Consider the following 19,120-nt stretch of genomic DNA (forward strand, 5'->3'; position numbering starts at 1 on the left):
TCTCAGCAAGCGCTGAGAATGCAACGCTGCGCTCGAGCTGCCTGTCGGGGTTTCCAGAAAGCTGTCAGCTACTCAGCAAGCGCCAGGATTGGCCAATGTCAACTTCAGTCTCCAGAACGATCCAATCAAATCACCCGCATGTTCTTGCGGTCCCGCCTTACAGTAGTGTTTCAACTGACTCTATCAGAATGACATGCCAGTCGGAGTCGGACTTATAGTATTATTATTATTATTATATTATCATACTTGGAAACCGTTTTATAAAAGCAATATAGCACTCGAGCTGCGTGTGTTGTGGAATATATCCCCCTGCTCAGCAGTTATCGCACTCGGCCTGCGGCCTCGTGGGATAACAGCTGATCAGGGGGATATATTTGGCACAACACACTGGCTCTCATGCTATATTGCTTAAATATACACTCTATATTCTGTATATACTTGCATGTGGGGGTATGGATGTTTGGTTCTGTGTATATGGATTAGGGCTGCTCAATCGTCCCTATTTTCATATCGTCCAATGGTGGCCATTAGAGATTGGCGATAGACGATCAGATCGCTATAATCTATTAATTAGCCGTCATTTTTATTTTTTATTTTTTTTTAAATCAAGATACCTATTCCTATTTAATGGCATTAATAATTTTGAGGGGAAAAAACAATCGATCATAATATATTATTAAATGCAGTCTGTAGAAGAATAATAAATGTAGATTATGCATTTAGATGAGAAGAGACTGGAGACCGACCCCAGTCGCCTCCCTCTATTGGCCTCATTCTTGCTGAACTCCATGACTTTGCAGGATTTAACATCGGCTGTCAGGTCAAGTCACTGTTGCACTCTGACTCTTCATCATAGAAAGTAACACAACATGATTTAACACCGGCTGTAAGGTCAAGTCACTGTTGCACTCTGACTCTTCATCATAGAAAGTAACACAACATGATCTAACACCGGCTGTCAGGTCAAGTCACTGTTGCACTCTGACTCTTCATCATAGAAAGTAACACAACATGATTTAACACCGGCTGTAAGGTCAAGTCACTGTTGCACTCTGACTCTTCATCATAGAAAGTAACACAACATGATTTAACACCGGCTGTAAGGTCAAGTCACTGTTGCACTCTGACTCTTCATCATAGAAAGTAACACAACATGATTTAACACCGGCTGTCAGGTCAAGTCACTGTTGCACTCTGACTCTTCATCATAGAAAGTAACACAACATGATTTAACACCGGCTGTAAGGTCAAGTCACTGTTGCACTCTGACTCTTCATCATAGAAAGCAACACAACATGATTTAACATCGGCTGTCAGGTCAAGTCACTGTTGCACTCTGACTCTTCATCATAGAAAGTAACACGACATGATTTAACACCGGCTGTCAGGTCAAGTCACTGTTGCACTGTTGCACTCTGACTCTTCATCATAGAAAGTAACACAACATGATTTAACACCGGCTGTAAGGTCAAGTCACTGTTGCACTGTTGCACTCTGACTCTTCATCATAGAAAGTAACACAACATGATTTAACACCGGCTGTAAGGTCAAGTCACTGTTGCACTGTTGCACTCTGACTCTTCATCATAGAAAGTAACACAACATGATTTAACACCGGCTGTAAGGTCAAGTCACTGTTGCACTGTTGCACTCTGACTCTTCATCATAGAAAGTAACACAACATGATTTAACATCGGCTGTCAGGTCAAGTCACTGTTGCACTCTGACTCTTCATCATAGAAAGTAACACAACATGATTTAACACCAGCTGTCAGGTCAAGTCACTGTTGCACTGTTGCACTCTGACTCTTCATCATAGAAAGTAACACAACATGATTTAACACCGGCTGTAAGGTCAAGTAGCTGTTGCACTCTGACTCTTCATCATAGAAAGTAACACAACATGATTTAACACCGGCTGTAAGTAGGGATGCACCGATTGCCATTTTCTTGGCCGATTCCGATTTCCGATTTTTGAATAGCCTGACTTGCCGATACCGATTTTTGCCGATTCCGATTTTTTTTTCTAAAAACAACAATTGACAGCTTACACAAACGTTTTTGTAACTTTGTTTAAAAATTAAGATTCATAGAACAATTCTTACATCTAATGGGGATCCAAATAAACAAATAAACAATTCTTATCATTTGCATGAAGTAGCCTAGGACCTTCTCACTCAAACACATCTCAAAATAAAAGTGTTCCAGGTTAGGCTACTGGACAGAGCTTTTTTGTGCAAATACAATGAATACAAAAATTAAATTAAATCCAATAGCCTATATCCCACAGCTATCATGCATTTACTTTTCCAAAAGAAAACAGGTGCAACAGAACATCAAAATGATCCATGGACAAGGAGTTTATAGACTGGCTCCAGACCAGTCCTCTTGAGTAGAGGGGAAATGAGTTTATGAGTTACAGTAACGATCTTCAGTCTGAATATCAGGCGGAGTTTACACACAGTCCGAAGTTTGGTATGCGTATTTTTATCTGCCATCCGAAAAAATATCGTCACGCACAGAAAACGTTGCACACTTGTGAGTCCGATGCATTTTTATTATTATGTCCGTCGTTCTCATGTCGTTCTATTTGCAATACGAAACAAATAGTCTCTCCTGTATCCACGTCACGTTACAACATGACTTGACAGGCTGAGGCAGCAGCGCTGATGTGGAATGGAAAAGCAGGTCGGGGAATGGTATACTGGACACACTCGCCAAGCCGGCTGTGCGCGGTGGCGGGTTGCTGGAGCACCGCTTCCCGGGGAGAGAGAGCAGAGAGAGGGGGGCCAGTGAGGTGAAGCGAGCCGCTCTGACTGGACTCCAGCCGAGCGGGACACGGCCGCATCTCTGTCTCCACGGCTTATTTTCGACTTGCATGTGTGACAAACTGCGAGCTTTGTCTACTTCACTGACGGTGAAAAAAATCCACAACGAGGAAGGTATGCTGGCGTGTGTGGTGTGGTGGCTGGGTGCCTGTCTCGGTGCTTTGGGGTGCGCGCACGTCATGTGAAAATCGGCTCACAGAATCGGCTATTTAGAGTGACCGGAACAGATCACCGATCGAGGCCGATCACGTGAAAATCGGCCATTTCCGGTCACGTGCCGATCGATCGGTGCATCCCTAGCTGTAAGGTCAAGTAGCTGTTGCACTTACACTCACATGGAGGACCACAATGGACCACACACTCTCTTACACATGAGCCGTTTTCCCACATGCGTACCGGAAAATTACCTGTAAGTCAATATCGGACATTTCCCTTCACACCTCTCCTCTGGCATGTGGGAATCTATCAGCGAAATTGCCTGTATGGGGGGGGGAGGGGGAGGGGGAGGGGGAGGGGGAGGGGGAGGGGGGGCGGCACTGCAGAGCGGGTGGGGAGTGACGTGTCGGCAAAACTCCGAATGGTGAAATAAGTTTGCTTGTTTATCCGTTCACCTGCGTAGCGTTGAAGCACTTTTTACAGACTGGCTTCATTTGATGTGTCCGGGCTTGCCTTGGCTGTCGGCAACGTTGCTTAGTCCCTGTCGGACTGTGACTGAAGGAGGAGGACGGACTGTGGCCAGAGAGCGAGCAGAGAGGAGAGGGGAAAATCAGCACAGCACACCCACACATGAAGCTGACATAGGCTACTGCTCTTATTATCACAAGATCATTTCGCCAGTTTGCTTTAATGTGCGCTAATGATTAGATTATGCCCGCTGGAACATTAAGCAACGTGTGTACACCTCGCCCATGAGAGTGTCGCGCAGAATATGAAGATAGACTAAACCAGGGACAGATCATGACTGATGATTATGTACCTCTGCGCTGCTGCGTGAGACTAGAGCCGTCTGGAAGCGAGAGAGACCAGGAGGGAATTTATTTTGGGAAGATGCTCTGAACAATTTTGACGACGTGGAATGGAAGCGTCATTTTCGCATGTCCCGGTATTACGTGCTGAGTCTGGTCCGACCCGCACGCAAGATCACCCGGTGGTGAAAACCACTGGAAGCGCGTTTGCGACTGGCAATAGTCCTTTGGTGGTACGCAACACCAGGGGAATATCGAACAATCAGCTGTGTATTTGGTGTTGGACTGTCTACTGTGTGCATTGCAACCTGGTCCACGAAGTCACAGCCCACTGATAGCGGAAAATGCCTTCGGAAATCAGCAAGCTGACATACTGCTCTTATTAGGCTATCACAAGATCATTTCGCCAGTTTGCTTTAATGTGCGCGAATGATTAGATTATGCCCGCTGGAACATTAAGCAACGTGTGTAGGCTACTCCTCGCCCATGATTGAAGGACCGCTGTCGCGGAAAATGACCTGAACCGTTTCCACTTGCGTCCCCTTAAGACCATACCGCTCTTGTGACTGGCACGAAACTGGTGAAATGTCGGGGACGACGGGGTCGCGCTTATACCGGCACGGCGCCTTTCTCACATGCAGGCATTAGACCACGTACCGGTCATTTTGCGGTACAAAGCGCATGTGGGAAAAGGGCTATGATGGAGGACCACAATGGGCCTTCACTGTGTTTTTATCCTTTTGATTCCTTTTTTAACTTGTACTAATGAAATTGTACTAATGAACTTGTACTTGCACTTTAATTGAGTCACTAAATGTGACCTCTTGTATCGCCTCAGTCATATGATCAGCGATGTTTCAACTTGTTGACAGGCAGCCAACATCCTTCCATTTTGTTGCTTTTTGTTTTTCTCCCCCATATAAGTATTGCTGTATTACATTCTAGGTTTTTCTCTCTCTCAACTCCCATGACCTTTGACCTTGTATGCAAATAGAACATGATGCTGGCCCATGAAAACTGGGCCAAAGCTTCACCAGCCTCTTGTTCATTTGAACACTTTTGATGTGGATTCATTAGCATCTGAAAAGCCTCTTGCTCTCCATCTTCAATTTCTGAAAGAGCAGGCGGCAAGAGCGTGATGTCACACTCTCCTCAGACACATGACAGAGCGTGATGTCAGCAACATTGACTACGTTTACATGCACACAATATTACAATATAGCTTTTTGCCCATATTGGGAAAATGACAATATTCCGACTACCGTAAATTCCGGACTATAAGCCGCACCGGTGTATAAGCCGCACCTTCAAAGTTGACTATTTTTTTCTTATATAAGCCGCGGGTGTTTTAATGTTTTTTTTTTTTTTTTTTTGTGTGTTTTAATGTTTAATTACCATATGTAAGGGTTCATGCACAGAGGGGATTGTAGAGGAAGCTCCCATTTATTAACATTTCAACAAAACAACATAACACAACACCACCTGTGTTGTTTTTTACAGTGCACACAGTGTCATACAGTGTCATACAGTGTGGTGAAAAGAGGGCAAGAGAGGAAATTAAAACTTATTATAGTTATATAGGATTTATAGTTAGAAAGAGTGCTAAAAAAGAGAGTTATTTTTCTTTTCTTTTTTTGGGGGGGGAAAAAATCCATAGACAAGCCGCACCGTTATATAAGCCGCAGGGGCCAAAAAAGGCCAAAAAACGGGAAAAAAGGTGCGGCTTATAGTCCGGAATTTACGGTAAATGAATAATCCACTAATATTCCCGTTTACGTGCAGCCGTAGCTCGCCCTCCCCGACACGTGAGGGAGGGGGGGGGGGAGAGAGAGATGCAGGTAGTCCGAGCCACAGAGTTTTTCTGTTGAGAATAAACAGAGCAGCACTATTCTTACGAGCATCACTTGGTCCATTTCAGGAGCTTGCTGCTGAAAAGTTTGGCATTGAGCATCCAAGTCTTTCATAAAAAGTAGTAGCCTACGTTATTACCTTGCAGGCTCGCAAGCATTGTGGATTTCCATGGGCACTGGGCACTATAGGCTACTCTCTCTCTCTCTCTTTAAATCGATGTTTCTCATCTCCTCCCGATCAGAAATGTCGGCATTTCTTTTTGCATGCCAGAGATGATGGATTATTATGATTATATTGCGCTTTCTAGCACACATCAGCTGACCACAAACAGGCAACATGCATCGCAAACTGCTGTAAAAACCCTGATTGAGACGCATATTCCGAATGCGCTGTATACATGATGAAAGAATCCTCCGAAAACCCGAATAATACTGGAATAACCCAGATGTCTTAATCGGAAAATGCAAAATTCGGAAAAAGGACAAATTTTTGGGACAAAAACGTAGTGATTGAGGATATAAGTCGCGTACAAGCGTTATTTTGTCCAACCAGATATTGGCTTATTTAGATATACAGTAGATCTATTGCTAATGACACATGTCACACAACAGCCTGTGCAACAGCCTGTGCTCCCTGTTACCCTCAGGGAGGAGATACAGGGTCCCAAAAGCACGCACAAATCGCTTGAGGGACAGTTTCTTCCCGCAGGCCACGAGACTCCTTAACATACAGTACATAAATAAACTCCCAACAATCATGTAGTAGCTGTACTATAGCTGCTACCAGTCCATTACGTATGTCTAATGTTTAATTGTATTTAAAGTATGTCCATGCCATTTGCACCTATGTGCAGTGAATATGTCACTGTCTTTGACTTGTCTTATTGCTTTACTGCCTTATTGCTTGTTGCTTCTCTTGTTTTCCTGCACCTAGCCTATATGCCCTGTTATTTTGCAACGGAGTCTACAGAACAAGAATTTCACACGTGATACTTGTACTACGGAGTGACAATAAAAATCTTGAATCTTGAATGTCATATATTTTCAATTATTGTCAGTATTACTCTAAAACTGAACATATTAACCCCTCTGGAGTCGATGGATGCGGCTGTCAAACATTAAGAACAATCTCTACTAGTATAATTAGAGAGTGGCACGGCGCACAATAGAGAGCCGCAGAAATAAGTCTGGAAAACATGGATGCTGGAAAACACATCCGGGGTCTTCACTGTTTTTGCCTATGGGATTTTTTAATGGGTTTTTGGCGCACTGCTTTAAATAAGGTCTGTTTAGTTTAGTTTAGTTTAGTTTATTAGGATCCCCATTAGTCGCAGCAGGATGCTACGGCTATTCTTCGTCTGTGGTTAACGCAAGCTTATTCAAATGCAAACCAGTGTTCAGCATGATAATCTTCACACATGAGGACCACTTTTATGAGTTTTGAACTTTTACGTGCCGTTAAAAGGGCAACCAGCTAGTTTAAGAAAAAAAAACGGCTAAATGAGACTACACTGTCGACGGGGATATTATACGTCGTCATGCCAAAGATCGAACACGGACATTCTCTTTCCCTCACCTGGTTCAGTCCGGGTTCAGTCAGTTCAGTCACACAGCTATTACCCACTCGCTCTTTCAAACTAGATGTATTAGTAAAACTCACACGCTATATCAATGCACAGCAGCACAACAACTCCTGTCACCTAACCTCGTGTCACCATGCTCTCTCAGAGGAGACTCAGGAGACCCCAACACTCAGTCCCGCCCAGCCGCCCAATTAGCCAATAGCAGTTTAGAGAAACGTGAAGTACCTCTAGACTAGGGCTGCCACAATTAGTCGACTAGTCGCGATGACGTCGATTACCAAAATCGTCGCCGACGTATTTGGTAATCGACGTCATCGCATGTTTTTTTTTATCTGAAAAAAAGAAAAAAACTTTTGTTTTGTTTCCCCGAAGCTGCTGCTGGCGGTGGCCTCACTGGCTGGCCTGGCCTCCAGGCGTCTCCGTCCTGTCTTTGATGCACATGCGCATGCGCAGTCATCCGGGGAAAACGTGACATCACCGGAAAAACAAGCAGCTTGCTCCATAGAAAAAATGTCTAGCCATCCTCGTACGTCCAAAGTGTGGGAGCGTTTCACCCACAATGATGTGAAATGCAAAATCTGCTAAATAAACGGAACTCGCTTATCATGACAGCACGAGTATGATGCGCGAGCATCTCAAAAGGAAGCACGTTGCGGCGAATGCAGACGATGATGGAGATGAAGGCTAATTAGCTTGTTAGCTCACTCACAATTTTTAGCTGCTAACATTAGCTATTGACTAACAATATTAACATTAAAAGCCTTGCTGTAATGTTGTCATCATAGCGACGTTAAGATCATGTGTTGCTGACGGGAATACTGGAAACCTCATTTTACTCAGCAGTTTGCACTCTCTACTTACTTTTTTCGTTTGAGGCCTGAAAAGACTGAAACAATTTATTTTTGTTGATATTTTGGTTGCAGTACATAGTGAATAGTTTTTGGTTCCATTTCCATTCCACGTAGTAGTGCCCTAATTTTATTTTCCATTATTCATTCAATGGATAGTAGATATTTCATTGCACTATATGTTTTCAATTTCAATGTGTACTATTTTGCAATTTGCACTATATTACATTTATTACATGCAAGTACAGATTGATGCCAGATATAAATATGCTGCTACATGCTCTAAACTTTAAAGTTAATTAAAAGATGATTTCTGAGTGAATTATGATCTTAATTGTCTTTATTTTTAGTTGGCACATGCTTAAAACAACTTGAAGCTAAATGTATAAGCTGATGATAGTTAAATCAGAGCGATTGAGTAATTGTGCGATAAGCTGCAATTTATGATCCGATTAGTCGACTAATTGTTAAAATAATCGGTGACTAGTCAACTATCAAAATAATCGTTTGTGGCAGCCCTACTCTAGACTGACCAATCAGAAGAAGTTAAAGACGAGCAATACTAGCAAGTTAGTTTGTCACACGTGTGGAGCTGTTTGACAGTGTTACCAAACTATAAAGTGATCTTGCAATGGTCCCACACACTGCTCTCTGTCAGCTCACAGTCACAACACTCTAACACTAAAGGTTGAATTTGGCTGTGGTGACGTGACGTGGAAGCCTATGCGACACTGTGTGTTAGTTCTGGAATAGCTTAGCATGAGCTTTTTACTTATATGGCTCACATTTATGCTTAAAAACTCATGAAAGTGGTCCTCATGTGTGAAGATTATCCTGCTGAACACAGGTTTTCATTTGAATAAGCTTGCATTAACCACAGACCTTATTTGAAGCATCGCGCCAAAAACCCATTCACAAATCCCATAGGCAGAAACAGTGAAGAACCGACTACAGCGAGCGACTACAGAAATACGTCATCCCTGCGGTATAGCTCAACTGCGCATGCGCGAAGCGGGTGAGCGCATGCATCTGCGAGAGGGAAAACCAACGAGGTATGGTAGAAATTAGCGATGAGGAGGAGGAGGATGGGAAGGACGATGACCACAGGAATGACGTATTTTTGTAGGCTCAACCAGAAATCGCTGCCATTTTGGTTCATCAGTGGAAAAGTCTATGGGGTTTTAGAATGGCTGGCCCACATCAGGTCCTGGTGGATGTTGACTCCCAGGTACTTAAAGCTGTTTACCCTTTCCACCACTGTGCCGTTGATGGTTACTGGGGGGTGAGTCTTCTTCCCCTTACTGTAATCTACAATGACCTCCTTGGTCTTAAGAGACGTTCAGTGAGGGGTGGTTGTCCTCAACCCCCATCTCCTGTCCTGTCTCTGGGGATTGACCCAGACTCACATCATTCAGCCCTCTATATTACTCAGGACAGGAAGTGGTAGATTAGAGCAGCTCCTTGGAGCTACTGCCCCCTGGATCTTTGAGGGAGGTATTACAACAACTTCTAAATTCTCCACAGTCCCCTTTACGTCCAGACGGAGGGCATCATGGGCATGCACAGAAAGAACACGGCCAGAGAGGAATCAGTTTACATAACATTTTTCTTTTGATCGGTTTATGAAAAGGTTTAAACTACCCCTCTGCAACCCATTGGAATGTCAATGGGTTGGGGCCTGTTTAATCTGATTGAGGTGTTTACAATATACATGTATGGAGCATTTTTAATCTGTTAAACCTATTATAATCTGATTATTAGGCTCCATATAATGTGCTCTACTGACCATGATGAAGTCCAGCCATTAGCGGCACGGTGGGGTGACAGGGGTGGAATATGTGAGGGCATTATCCTGAGGGAGGGACCCTTTAACAATTTAGATAGGAAATCCTGATCTTCCAGGCTTATACACTTAAAACCATGATTTCTGATGGCTTTCACAACAGATTACAGTTGAGAGCTAGGTCAGTGTAGTTAGGTCAGTGCACGCTTGGTCAGTTACACAATCAGAGCTTGGCTGACACAGTCACTGAGCGTTCCTGGAGCTTCAAACACCATCAAGCCACGATGATCTCATAAGAGAACATCTAGATGATCTTATGGACTGAGAGGATCTGAAGTCTCACAAATGGGCAATGGTAGCTAGTACACAATTAGGAGTTTCCACATAATTATTTGCCAATTTCTACAGAGGCACCATTGAGAGCCTCCTGACCAGCTGCTTCACTACCTGGTACGGGAACTGTACCACCATGGACCGCAAGGCGCTGAGAAGGGTGAGGTGCGTGGCCCAGCATGTGACAGCATGTGACAGGATGTGAGGTGCCAAAACTGCAGGATCTGTACACTCAGCGGTGCCTCAGGAAGTCCCGGAAGATCATCAAGGACATGACCCACCCGCACAACAGCATGTTCTCCCTGCTGCCCTCAGGGAGGAGATACAGGGTCCAGAAGGCACGTACAAACCGTCTGCGGAATAGTTTCTTCCCGCAGGCCACGAGACTCCTTAACAGATAACACACATGCATGCACACACACACACACTCACACTCACACACACACACACACACACACACACACACACTCACACCCTTTAGGGCGATAATTCCACTCATGTTTGAATACAAATCCAATTGCTGGGTACAAGTTGGCTAGCATAATTACTAAAATAAACAAAAGACTAATATTGGTTGCATGGTTGAGCAATATTGATCCAATGAAGCCACATTAGCGTTCATATATTACATTAAGGAACGTCCGTGTCCATCATTTATTTCAATGTCCGCTATCAAGAGCCATTCAGTTGGTTAATGAAATGGCTGGGCTGGGCGCAGAGTGTTTGGTGTGTGTGTTTGTGTGTGTGCTGGGCACAGAGTGTTTGATGTGTGTGTTTGTGTGTGTGCTGGGCGCAGAGTGTTTGGTGTGTGTGTTTGTGTGTGTGCTGGGCGCAGAGTGTTTGATGTGTGTGTTTGTGTGTGTGCTGGGCGCAGAGTGTTTGGTGTGTGTGTTTGTGTGTGTGCTGGGCGCAGAGTGTTTGATGTGTGTGTTTGTGTGTGTGCTGGGCGCAGAGTGTTTGGTGTGTGTGTTTGTGTGTGTGCTGGGCGCAGAGTGTTTGATGTGTGTGTGTGTGTGTGTGTGTGCTGGGCGCAGAGTGTTTGATGTGTGTGTTTGTGTGTGTGCTGGGCAGAGTGTTTGTGTGTGTGTTTGTGTGTGTGCTGGGCGCAGAGTGTTTGGTGTGTGTGTTTGTGTGTGTGCTGGGCGCAGAGTGTTTGATGTGTGTGTCTGTGTGTGTGTGTGTGTGTGTGTGTGTGTGTGTGTGCTGGGCGCAGAGTGTTTGGTGTGTGTGTTTGTGTGTGTGCTGGGCGCAGAGTGTTTGATGTGTGTGTTTGTGTGTGTGCTGGGCGCAGTGTGTTTGATGTGTGTGTTTGTGTGTGTGTGTGTGTGTGTGTGTGTGTGTGTGTGCGTTTGTGTGTGTGCTGGGCGCAGAGTGTTTGATGTGTGTGTGTGTGTGTGTGTGTGTGTGCTGGGCGCAGAGTGTTTGGTGTGTGTGTGTGTGTGTGTGTGTGTGTGTGTGTGTGTGTGTGTGCTGGGCGCAGAGTGTTTGGTGTGTGTGTTTGTGTGTGTGCTGGGCGCAGAGTGTTTGATGTGTGTGTTTGTGTGTGTGTGTGTGTGTGTGTGTGTGCTGGGCGCAGAGTGTTTGGTGTGTGTGTGTGTGTGTGTGTGTGTGTGTGTGTGTGTGCTGGGCGCAGAGTGTTTGGTGTGTGTGTGTGTGCTGGGCGCAGAGTGTTTGATGTGTGTGTGTGTGTGTGTGCTGGGCACAGAGTGTTTGATGTGTGTGTGTGTGTGTGTGCTGGGCGCAGAGTAGACTCAGCCCTCAGTCTTAATCCGTTTCACTCCTGTAAGACTGAGAATATTACTATTTAAATCTTTGCATAATATTAGGTGGCGCTGTTGGAAGCCTTGCATCGGAGAACCAATCATGAGTGTTGTGGGCGGGCCTGCTTTCTGGGGGCAGTGACGCTCATGCAGAACCAGTGTTTCGCAAAACATCGCCGCGTTTGCGGAGCAACATATTAATCACTTAGAAACAAACATAACCTGGTAATAGGACGTGTTTCATCCGGCCCCGGTGGCTAGAGGTCTTTTCCCCAGCGATAAGCCCGACTCCCGAGGCTAACGTTACAGAGCCTGCTGATGACTCACAGTAGCAAGCGGACCACTTCCGGGTAGGAAAAATTATAGTAAAATAAACAACAGGTATAAACTCTCTTTGCAGCACATCGGTGTCTTGCTCTATATTGGAACTATGATAAATGGCATTGCCGCTACCAAATAAAATTCTAATAATAAATGTAGGCGTGTCTGCTGCCGGCCGTTCTCGCCGGGCTCGGACAGACAGTTTCTGACAGTGAAATTCCAAGACGTTTGGTGGCGCAGCTCACCAAACGTCTGGGAGCCGAGACTAGGCGCAGAGTGTTTGGTGTGTGTGTGTGTGTGTGTGCTGGGCGCAGAGTGTTTGATGTGTGTGTGTGTGTGTGTGCTGGGCGCAGAGTGTTTGATGTGTGTGTGTGTGTGTGTGTGCTGGGCGCAGAGTGTTTGATGTGTGTGTGTGTGTGTGCTGGGCGCAGAGTGTTTGATGTGTGTGTGTGTGTGTGTGTGTGTGTGTGTTGGGCGCAGAGTGTTTGATGTGTGTGTGTGTGTGTGTGTGTGTGTGTGTGCTGGGCGCAGAGTGTTTGATGTGGGAGATTCAAGCTGTCAAAAGGCAAGAGCTGTCAAAAGGGAACAAAACGCTCGCTCCTCGCCAATCGCGGCGCTTGTCTGCTGCATAGGTGCGTAGGTGCGTAGGTGCGTAGGTGCGTAGGTGGGCGCAGGGCGTGGTCTGCCCGAAACCACGGTGGGTTCCATAACGCCATTATTACAAAATGCAGAGAAACTTATTTGGAACACTGGGAAAATAATCCAAATGGAGATTTGAATATTATTTGGCCAATAAAGAGTGAAAATGAATTAGTGGGTATGAATAGCTAGCTCTATACTATCAGAGATAGAAAGCAGAGACATATTCTAACCAAGTATAGTCACAGTGACCGCCAATAAACAATTGAAACAGGTACATGTAGACATAGGAAATGTTGGCAAGCCAAAGAAAACAGAATATGTGGTTGCAGGGTTGAGACCGAGATGCAAATGTGAAAAACTCAAACCACCCAGAGAATGTACTTTAACAAATTCAGCTCCCAAATGATGAACTCCAAAGAGCTTGATGATGAGCCCAAACTAGGAATTGTCCTCAGAGAAGGAACACAACAGATCTGGCTGCACAATATGTACTATATGTGCTCCTGACTGAAGTACAGTCACCGGCCGCTTCTTTTCACCTGATGGCAAGGGTTTTCATCAGCAGGAAGTAGCAACTAAGCTGGAATAAATTACAATTTTGATTAAATTTACTCCAAAATATATATTTTTTTAATTTAACGGGTCAAAATTAGCATGACAAATTCAAATTTATGCAATTCAAACAATCTCTGCTGGCACTAATACCCATTTTCCATTAACATATATGCAGCAAATTCTGGATTCTGGAATGGATTCTATCAACAAAGGAGCCAGGTTTAGGCAGTTTAGACACCATTTTTATTAATCTGGCAACATTTGCTTCTTGGACATGGTATTAATTTTCATGTCAATGTATTTCAAAATTGTACTTGTTTTGGTCCATTCTCTGGATCTAGCAGTTTGAACTCTGCGTGTCTGTGCTGTGTCTTACCTGGCTTGATGGTTCGTTGCTGAGTGAATCTCCTTTGCATTCTGATAGGCGACTATGAGGCCATGCAGGTAAGGTGGCAGCCAGCCTGTCTTGTGGGAGACGGGGAACAGTTTTCATATGAGGTAAGTTGTCTGCTGCTGCAGGTGTGTCTGTGTCTGTGGAAAGTTTGCAGCTTGTGTCCTCTTCTGGAAGAAGGACCTCTGCATCCATGCAGACAGAAGAGCTGTGGCCATGGTAAGCTGTGGTATGTTTGCTATCCTTGCTGTCTCGATTGAAGGACGATCGGGATATGACCCCAAACTTGCGCGTCCGTTTGCCGTTCTGCAGCGGGCTGCCGGGTGGCTCGGAGGAGGTGGAGCTACACTGCTCCTCTGCATAGCCGCCCATCCCATCGCTCAGAGGAACACTGGCACTGCCATTACACGGAGGGGGAGGAGCCTTTCGCTTGATTCGCCGCAGCATTATCAGGTAGATGCAACCCCCATTCCAGCACTGGTCAGCCAGGTAACTGTAAAGAGAGGAGAAAAGAATCATGCTGTCAATACAGTGTTATTACGGACTCCTGGCAATCTAATTATCGAGGGCCCCCTGTGGCTAAAAATGGAGGCCAGCTCTATTGCATACTTTTCCCTGTCAGGCATGTTATTTTCTAAGCTAGAGATGCCTGGGGCTTTAACAAATTTAGGTTTTGTTGTGAAAAATTCTGTCAGAACCCTAAGCCAGGTTAGAAGCGTTTTGAATATACCTGATGTTTCTGTTCATACACCAATTTGTTTTAATCACTCTTTTTTGTCAGACAGAACCGTGCCTGGAGTGAGAAAGGACTGGTTTCCATCAGAGACCTACTGTATACATAGATGGTTATTTTGCATCCTTTTATCTTCTGAGGAGGAAATTTTAATTGCTCAACACACATTGGCTTGGATACCTACAAGTAAGACATTGGGCTCTATCTTCCGACAGGCGCTATCCCCTAATAGCGCTTGAGCACCTGTTTGCGCGTGCCTTAAGGCAGGGAAGATAGCAGTCCGCCTTGCACCGTCCGCCAGGTGTTATGCTGAGTTTTGCACCCCAGCGCCGGCAGCATCCCCACCTCACGGGAGCATATTGTAATGATTTACACAGAAATTTAACTGTTTAAAAGTGATATAATTGCCTGGTAGACGTGACCTCCCTAATTTCTAAGTTAAAACAGCCCCAAAATATGTTGGGGATGCAATTCTCGGCCGGGATGCGGAAACGTTCACGGCACGAGTCGCAGACGCAAATTAGAGCCATGCCAAAATCATCTGCGCCCCAAAATGCCTGCGCAAACGGGATTTGGGCGGTCTTAACTACCAGAATTATTCACAGGTGTGGCTAGGCAATGCTGGGCATTACGGCAATCAAAACCAATCAGATTCCCGTCTCACAATGGCTGTTTGTGCGAGGCATGCAGTATGCTGTAATTCTCTCCATGCGTAATAGAGTGTACTCAAACGTGCGAGGACAGAGAGAGCTTATTGACAGATCGTCTGTGGTGCCAACGACCCTCTGGGTTTTGAAGGTAAATAGTAGGGGTGTCACGATATTTCGTCGCACGATATATCGCGATATCGAAACGTCACGATATGCGTATCGTCAGAAAAAAATTATATCGGAAAAAAAAAAAAAAAAAAAAAAAAGGTTTTGCTCCTGAATAATAATAGAACAAATTTAGCAGAATCAACACACATGGGTGAGGGGGCAGACTACTACTGGCATGGCAAAACAGCTCAAGGGGTACATAAGATTACATAAGTTTAGGGACCATTGAGCATGAGTTATTTAAGAAAATTATTTACTTTTGTTAAAAAAAATATTGTTAAAATATCGTATCGTTATCGTGAACCCAATATCGTGTATCATATTGTATCGTGAAATTAGTGTATCGTGACACCCCTAGTAAATAGCCTATGTCCATTGTCCAACAAGTTTTCTAAATGAATTTCCCTCTTTGCGATGTGATAAAAGTTTCTCAGTGAGTTATAGTTGATTGCCTCACTGAATTATCTGCTAATACCCAATTTTAGCAGCATAATTTGATGTCCTGGCATGGCAAGGCTGTGTGTAATGACATATTCAAAAGGAATTCCACTTTCCACTGCGCTGCACTGCACGGAGATTACGGCTGCGCTCCCAGCGCAACGAGGTATTTGCGCGTAAGAGGTCCTTTTCAAAGCTCTTAGCGCAAAGTAATTGCTCGCTGCTGACGATAGGGTAATGCCATCTATCCCACATTTTAGCGCTGAAACGCCTGCTTTGGCATGGGGCAGCCAATGCCCAGTGCAATTATCACAGGCATGCGCTTGTGTCCGCCCCCAATTTGCATTGCGCACGGCGTTAAACGAGTGCAAACACTAAATTAGCGCTTTTGGGAAGATAGGGCCCATTATGTTCAATCCAAGATTTGTGATTTTGAAGATCTACCAAATGAACATTCTTTTTTATGTTTTGTTAAGCCCCCCTCACTCCAGGCATCTAATTTCTAGATTTGTGTGTATATTTGATGGCTGCATCAGGGCCCCCACTGAGAGGAATAGAGAGGCATGGCAGGGGGAGCTTGGTGTTAATTTATCTGAAATTATATTGGACAGAAGTCTGTCTGTGGTCCAACTCTGCTCAATTAACAGCAGACACCAGCTGATTCAATTTAAAGTCACTCACAGTGTATTCATTATTCCAATTCTAGGCTGCACAAGATCTACCCTTCTGTCTCACCACTATGTGATCACTCATATCACCATATTACCATATCCATCCAACATCTAACACCATATCTAGTCTCATTCTCATATTACCATATCCAACATCTAAGACCATATCTAGTAGTCTCATAGAACCATATTACCATATCCAACATCTAAGACCATACAGTATCTAGTCTCATAGAACCATATTACCATATCCAACATCTAAGACCATATCTAGTCTGATATCACCATATTCCAATATCCAAAATCTAATGTAAGAGAATATCTAGTCTCATATCACCAGATTACCATATCCAACATCTAAGACCATACAGTATCTAGTCTCATATCACCAGATCGATATATTGCCCAGCCCTAATTGTGATATACCTAGCATGACTACACGCTAGCATGACAAGGTTGGTACCAATGGATTCATGAGGTCTTCTAGTTATATGAGGGTTAGGGGTTAGGGGTTAGGGTTATATGAGGCCAGGCTCTTCACTCCAGCTTTACAAATGAGCTACATCCCATGTACTACAGCCTTTGAAAGATAGCATTGTCACGCCGCAAGAAGTAGAATAGTTCAACCTCAAGGGTGGGCAGAAAATACAACCATACCCCCCCGCCCCCGCACCAGCGGACAGCCAAAATATCTAAAACCCCCAGTGAACATAATACAGCTGTGGGACACAGAGAATCAGAGATACAATACACACAAGGTGCTTTAGCTCCATTTCATGCAGGGGTGTTTGATTTCACAAAGCCAAATAGCTCGTAGACTATCAGGGATTATGTGCATGTTTTAGTCAGATTATGCGGACTACATTTTGATACATGAAATCTGGCTCAAATAACAGATGCTGTTTATCATGGCATTGTCAAGTATCAAAGCCTCCTGTCATCTCCTGATATGCTGGACATTTGCTGAACAAGAAAACTATTACTATTACTATTACATTATGCATTTACACTGAATTCCACTGAAATTAAAACAGCAAGCAAAGGGAGGCAACAGATTTTCTCCAGAAGCACTGCATGAAGGGTGGAAAAAGTTACTGTATACATAAACTACAATGTTTACACATACAGAAAAAGACGATGCCATAAAAGCACGTTTTTGTTAGTGGCAATGAATGAGAAGAAAACAGTCAAGCACACACCTTGAACTCTGCTCTTACATTTGATACAAGTCAAAGGAGTCCTCCTCCCTGTCCTGTCCACTCTGAGCCCAGGCAGCAGACAGGCATTGCGGTAATGTCGTGCGCTTCAGTTTGCTTCGTGCTTTAACTCAGCAGCTATTCTCTCTGTCCTGCAAAGGTCCTGACTGCTGACTGACAACACTGATGCAACCTTCCCAACAAAGCATTTGCTTACAACCCCAAATGGAGTGGCAGACAATGATGAGAGGCCAAAACTAATGTGAAACAAAACCGTTTGAAACAAAACAAAACACTTTTACAGGCCAACCAGGAAAGGTCTGTTGACAAACTGTCTCCACATCTTTTGAGAAAAATGAAAATCAACTACATACTAAAGAAGAGTAAGAATAGACATTAAACTGGCTGTCTAGAATGAAAGTTGTACTTGAAAAATGCTTTGTAATTCAGGAAGAACAATAACAGGTTACCAGCGTGTGATCAATATTCACTGTGAAGCACTATAACAGGTGTGATCAATATTCACTGTGAAGCTCTATAACAGGTGTGATCAATATTCGCTGTGAAGAACTATTAACAGGTTACCAGCGTGTGATCAATATTCACTGTGAAGAACTATTAACAGGTTACCAGCGTGTGATCAATATTCACTGTGAAGAACTATTAACAGGTTACCAGCGTGTGATCAATATTCACTGTGAAGAACTATTAACAGGTTACCAGCGTGTGATCAATATTCACTGTGAATAACTATAACAGGTGTGATGAATATTCACTGTGAAGCTCTATAACAGGTGAGATCAATATTCACTGTGAAGCACTATAACAGGTGTGATCAATATTCACTGTGAAGAACTATTAACAGGTTACCAGCGTGTGATCAATATTCACTGTGAAGAACTATAACAGGTGTGATCAATATCCACTGTGAAGCTCTATAACAGATGTGATCAATATTCACTGTGAAGAACTATAACAGGTGTGATCAATATTCACTGTGAAGAACTATAACAGGTGTGATCAATATTCACTGTGAAGAACTATAACAGGTGTGATCAATATCCACTGTGAAGCTCTATAACAGGTGTGATCAATATTCACTGTGAAGCACTATAACAGGTGTGATCAATATTCACTGTGAAGAACTATAACAGGTGTGATCAATATTCACTGTGAAGCACTATAACAGGTGTGATCAATATTCACTGTGAAGCTCTATAACAGGTGTGATCAATATTCACTGTGAAGCTCTATAACAGGTGTGATCAATATTCACTGTGAAGAACTATAACAGGTGTGATCAATATTCACTGTGAAGCTCTATAACAGCTGTGATCAATATTCACTGTGAAGCTCTATAACAGGTGTGATCAATATTCACTGTGAAGAACTATAACAGGTGTGA

General features: G+C 44.0%; 1 protein-coding gene across 1 annotated transcript in view; it reads right to left on the reverse strand.

Moving 5' to 3' along the window:
- LOC310796419 (PDZ domain-containing protein 2-like) overlaps window positions 1–19,120 on the reverse strand; it is a gene marked incomplete at its 5' end in the record, with an annotated part of 145,538 nt that overhangs the window by 89,665 nt on the left and 36,753 nt on the right. The window contains one exon of the mRNA XM_083658606.1: window positions 13,845–14,352. Within this exon, the coding sequence (XP_083514732.1) occupies window positions 13,845–14,352 (508 nt within the window). The remainder of the gene's footprint in view (window positions 1–13,844; window positions 14,353–19,120) is intronic.

The sequence above is a fragment of the Poromitra crassiceps genome (assembly GCF_964638095.1).
Source record: "Poromitra crassiceps genome assembly, chromosome: 22".
In the NCBI taxonomy this organism is placed as follows: Eukaryota; Metazoa; Chordata; class Actinopteri; order Beryciformes; family Melamphaidae; genus Poromitra; species Poromitra crassiceps.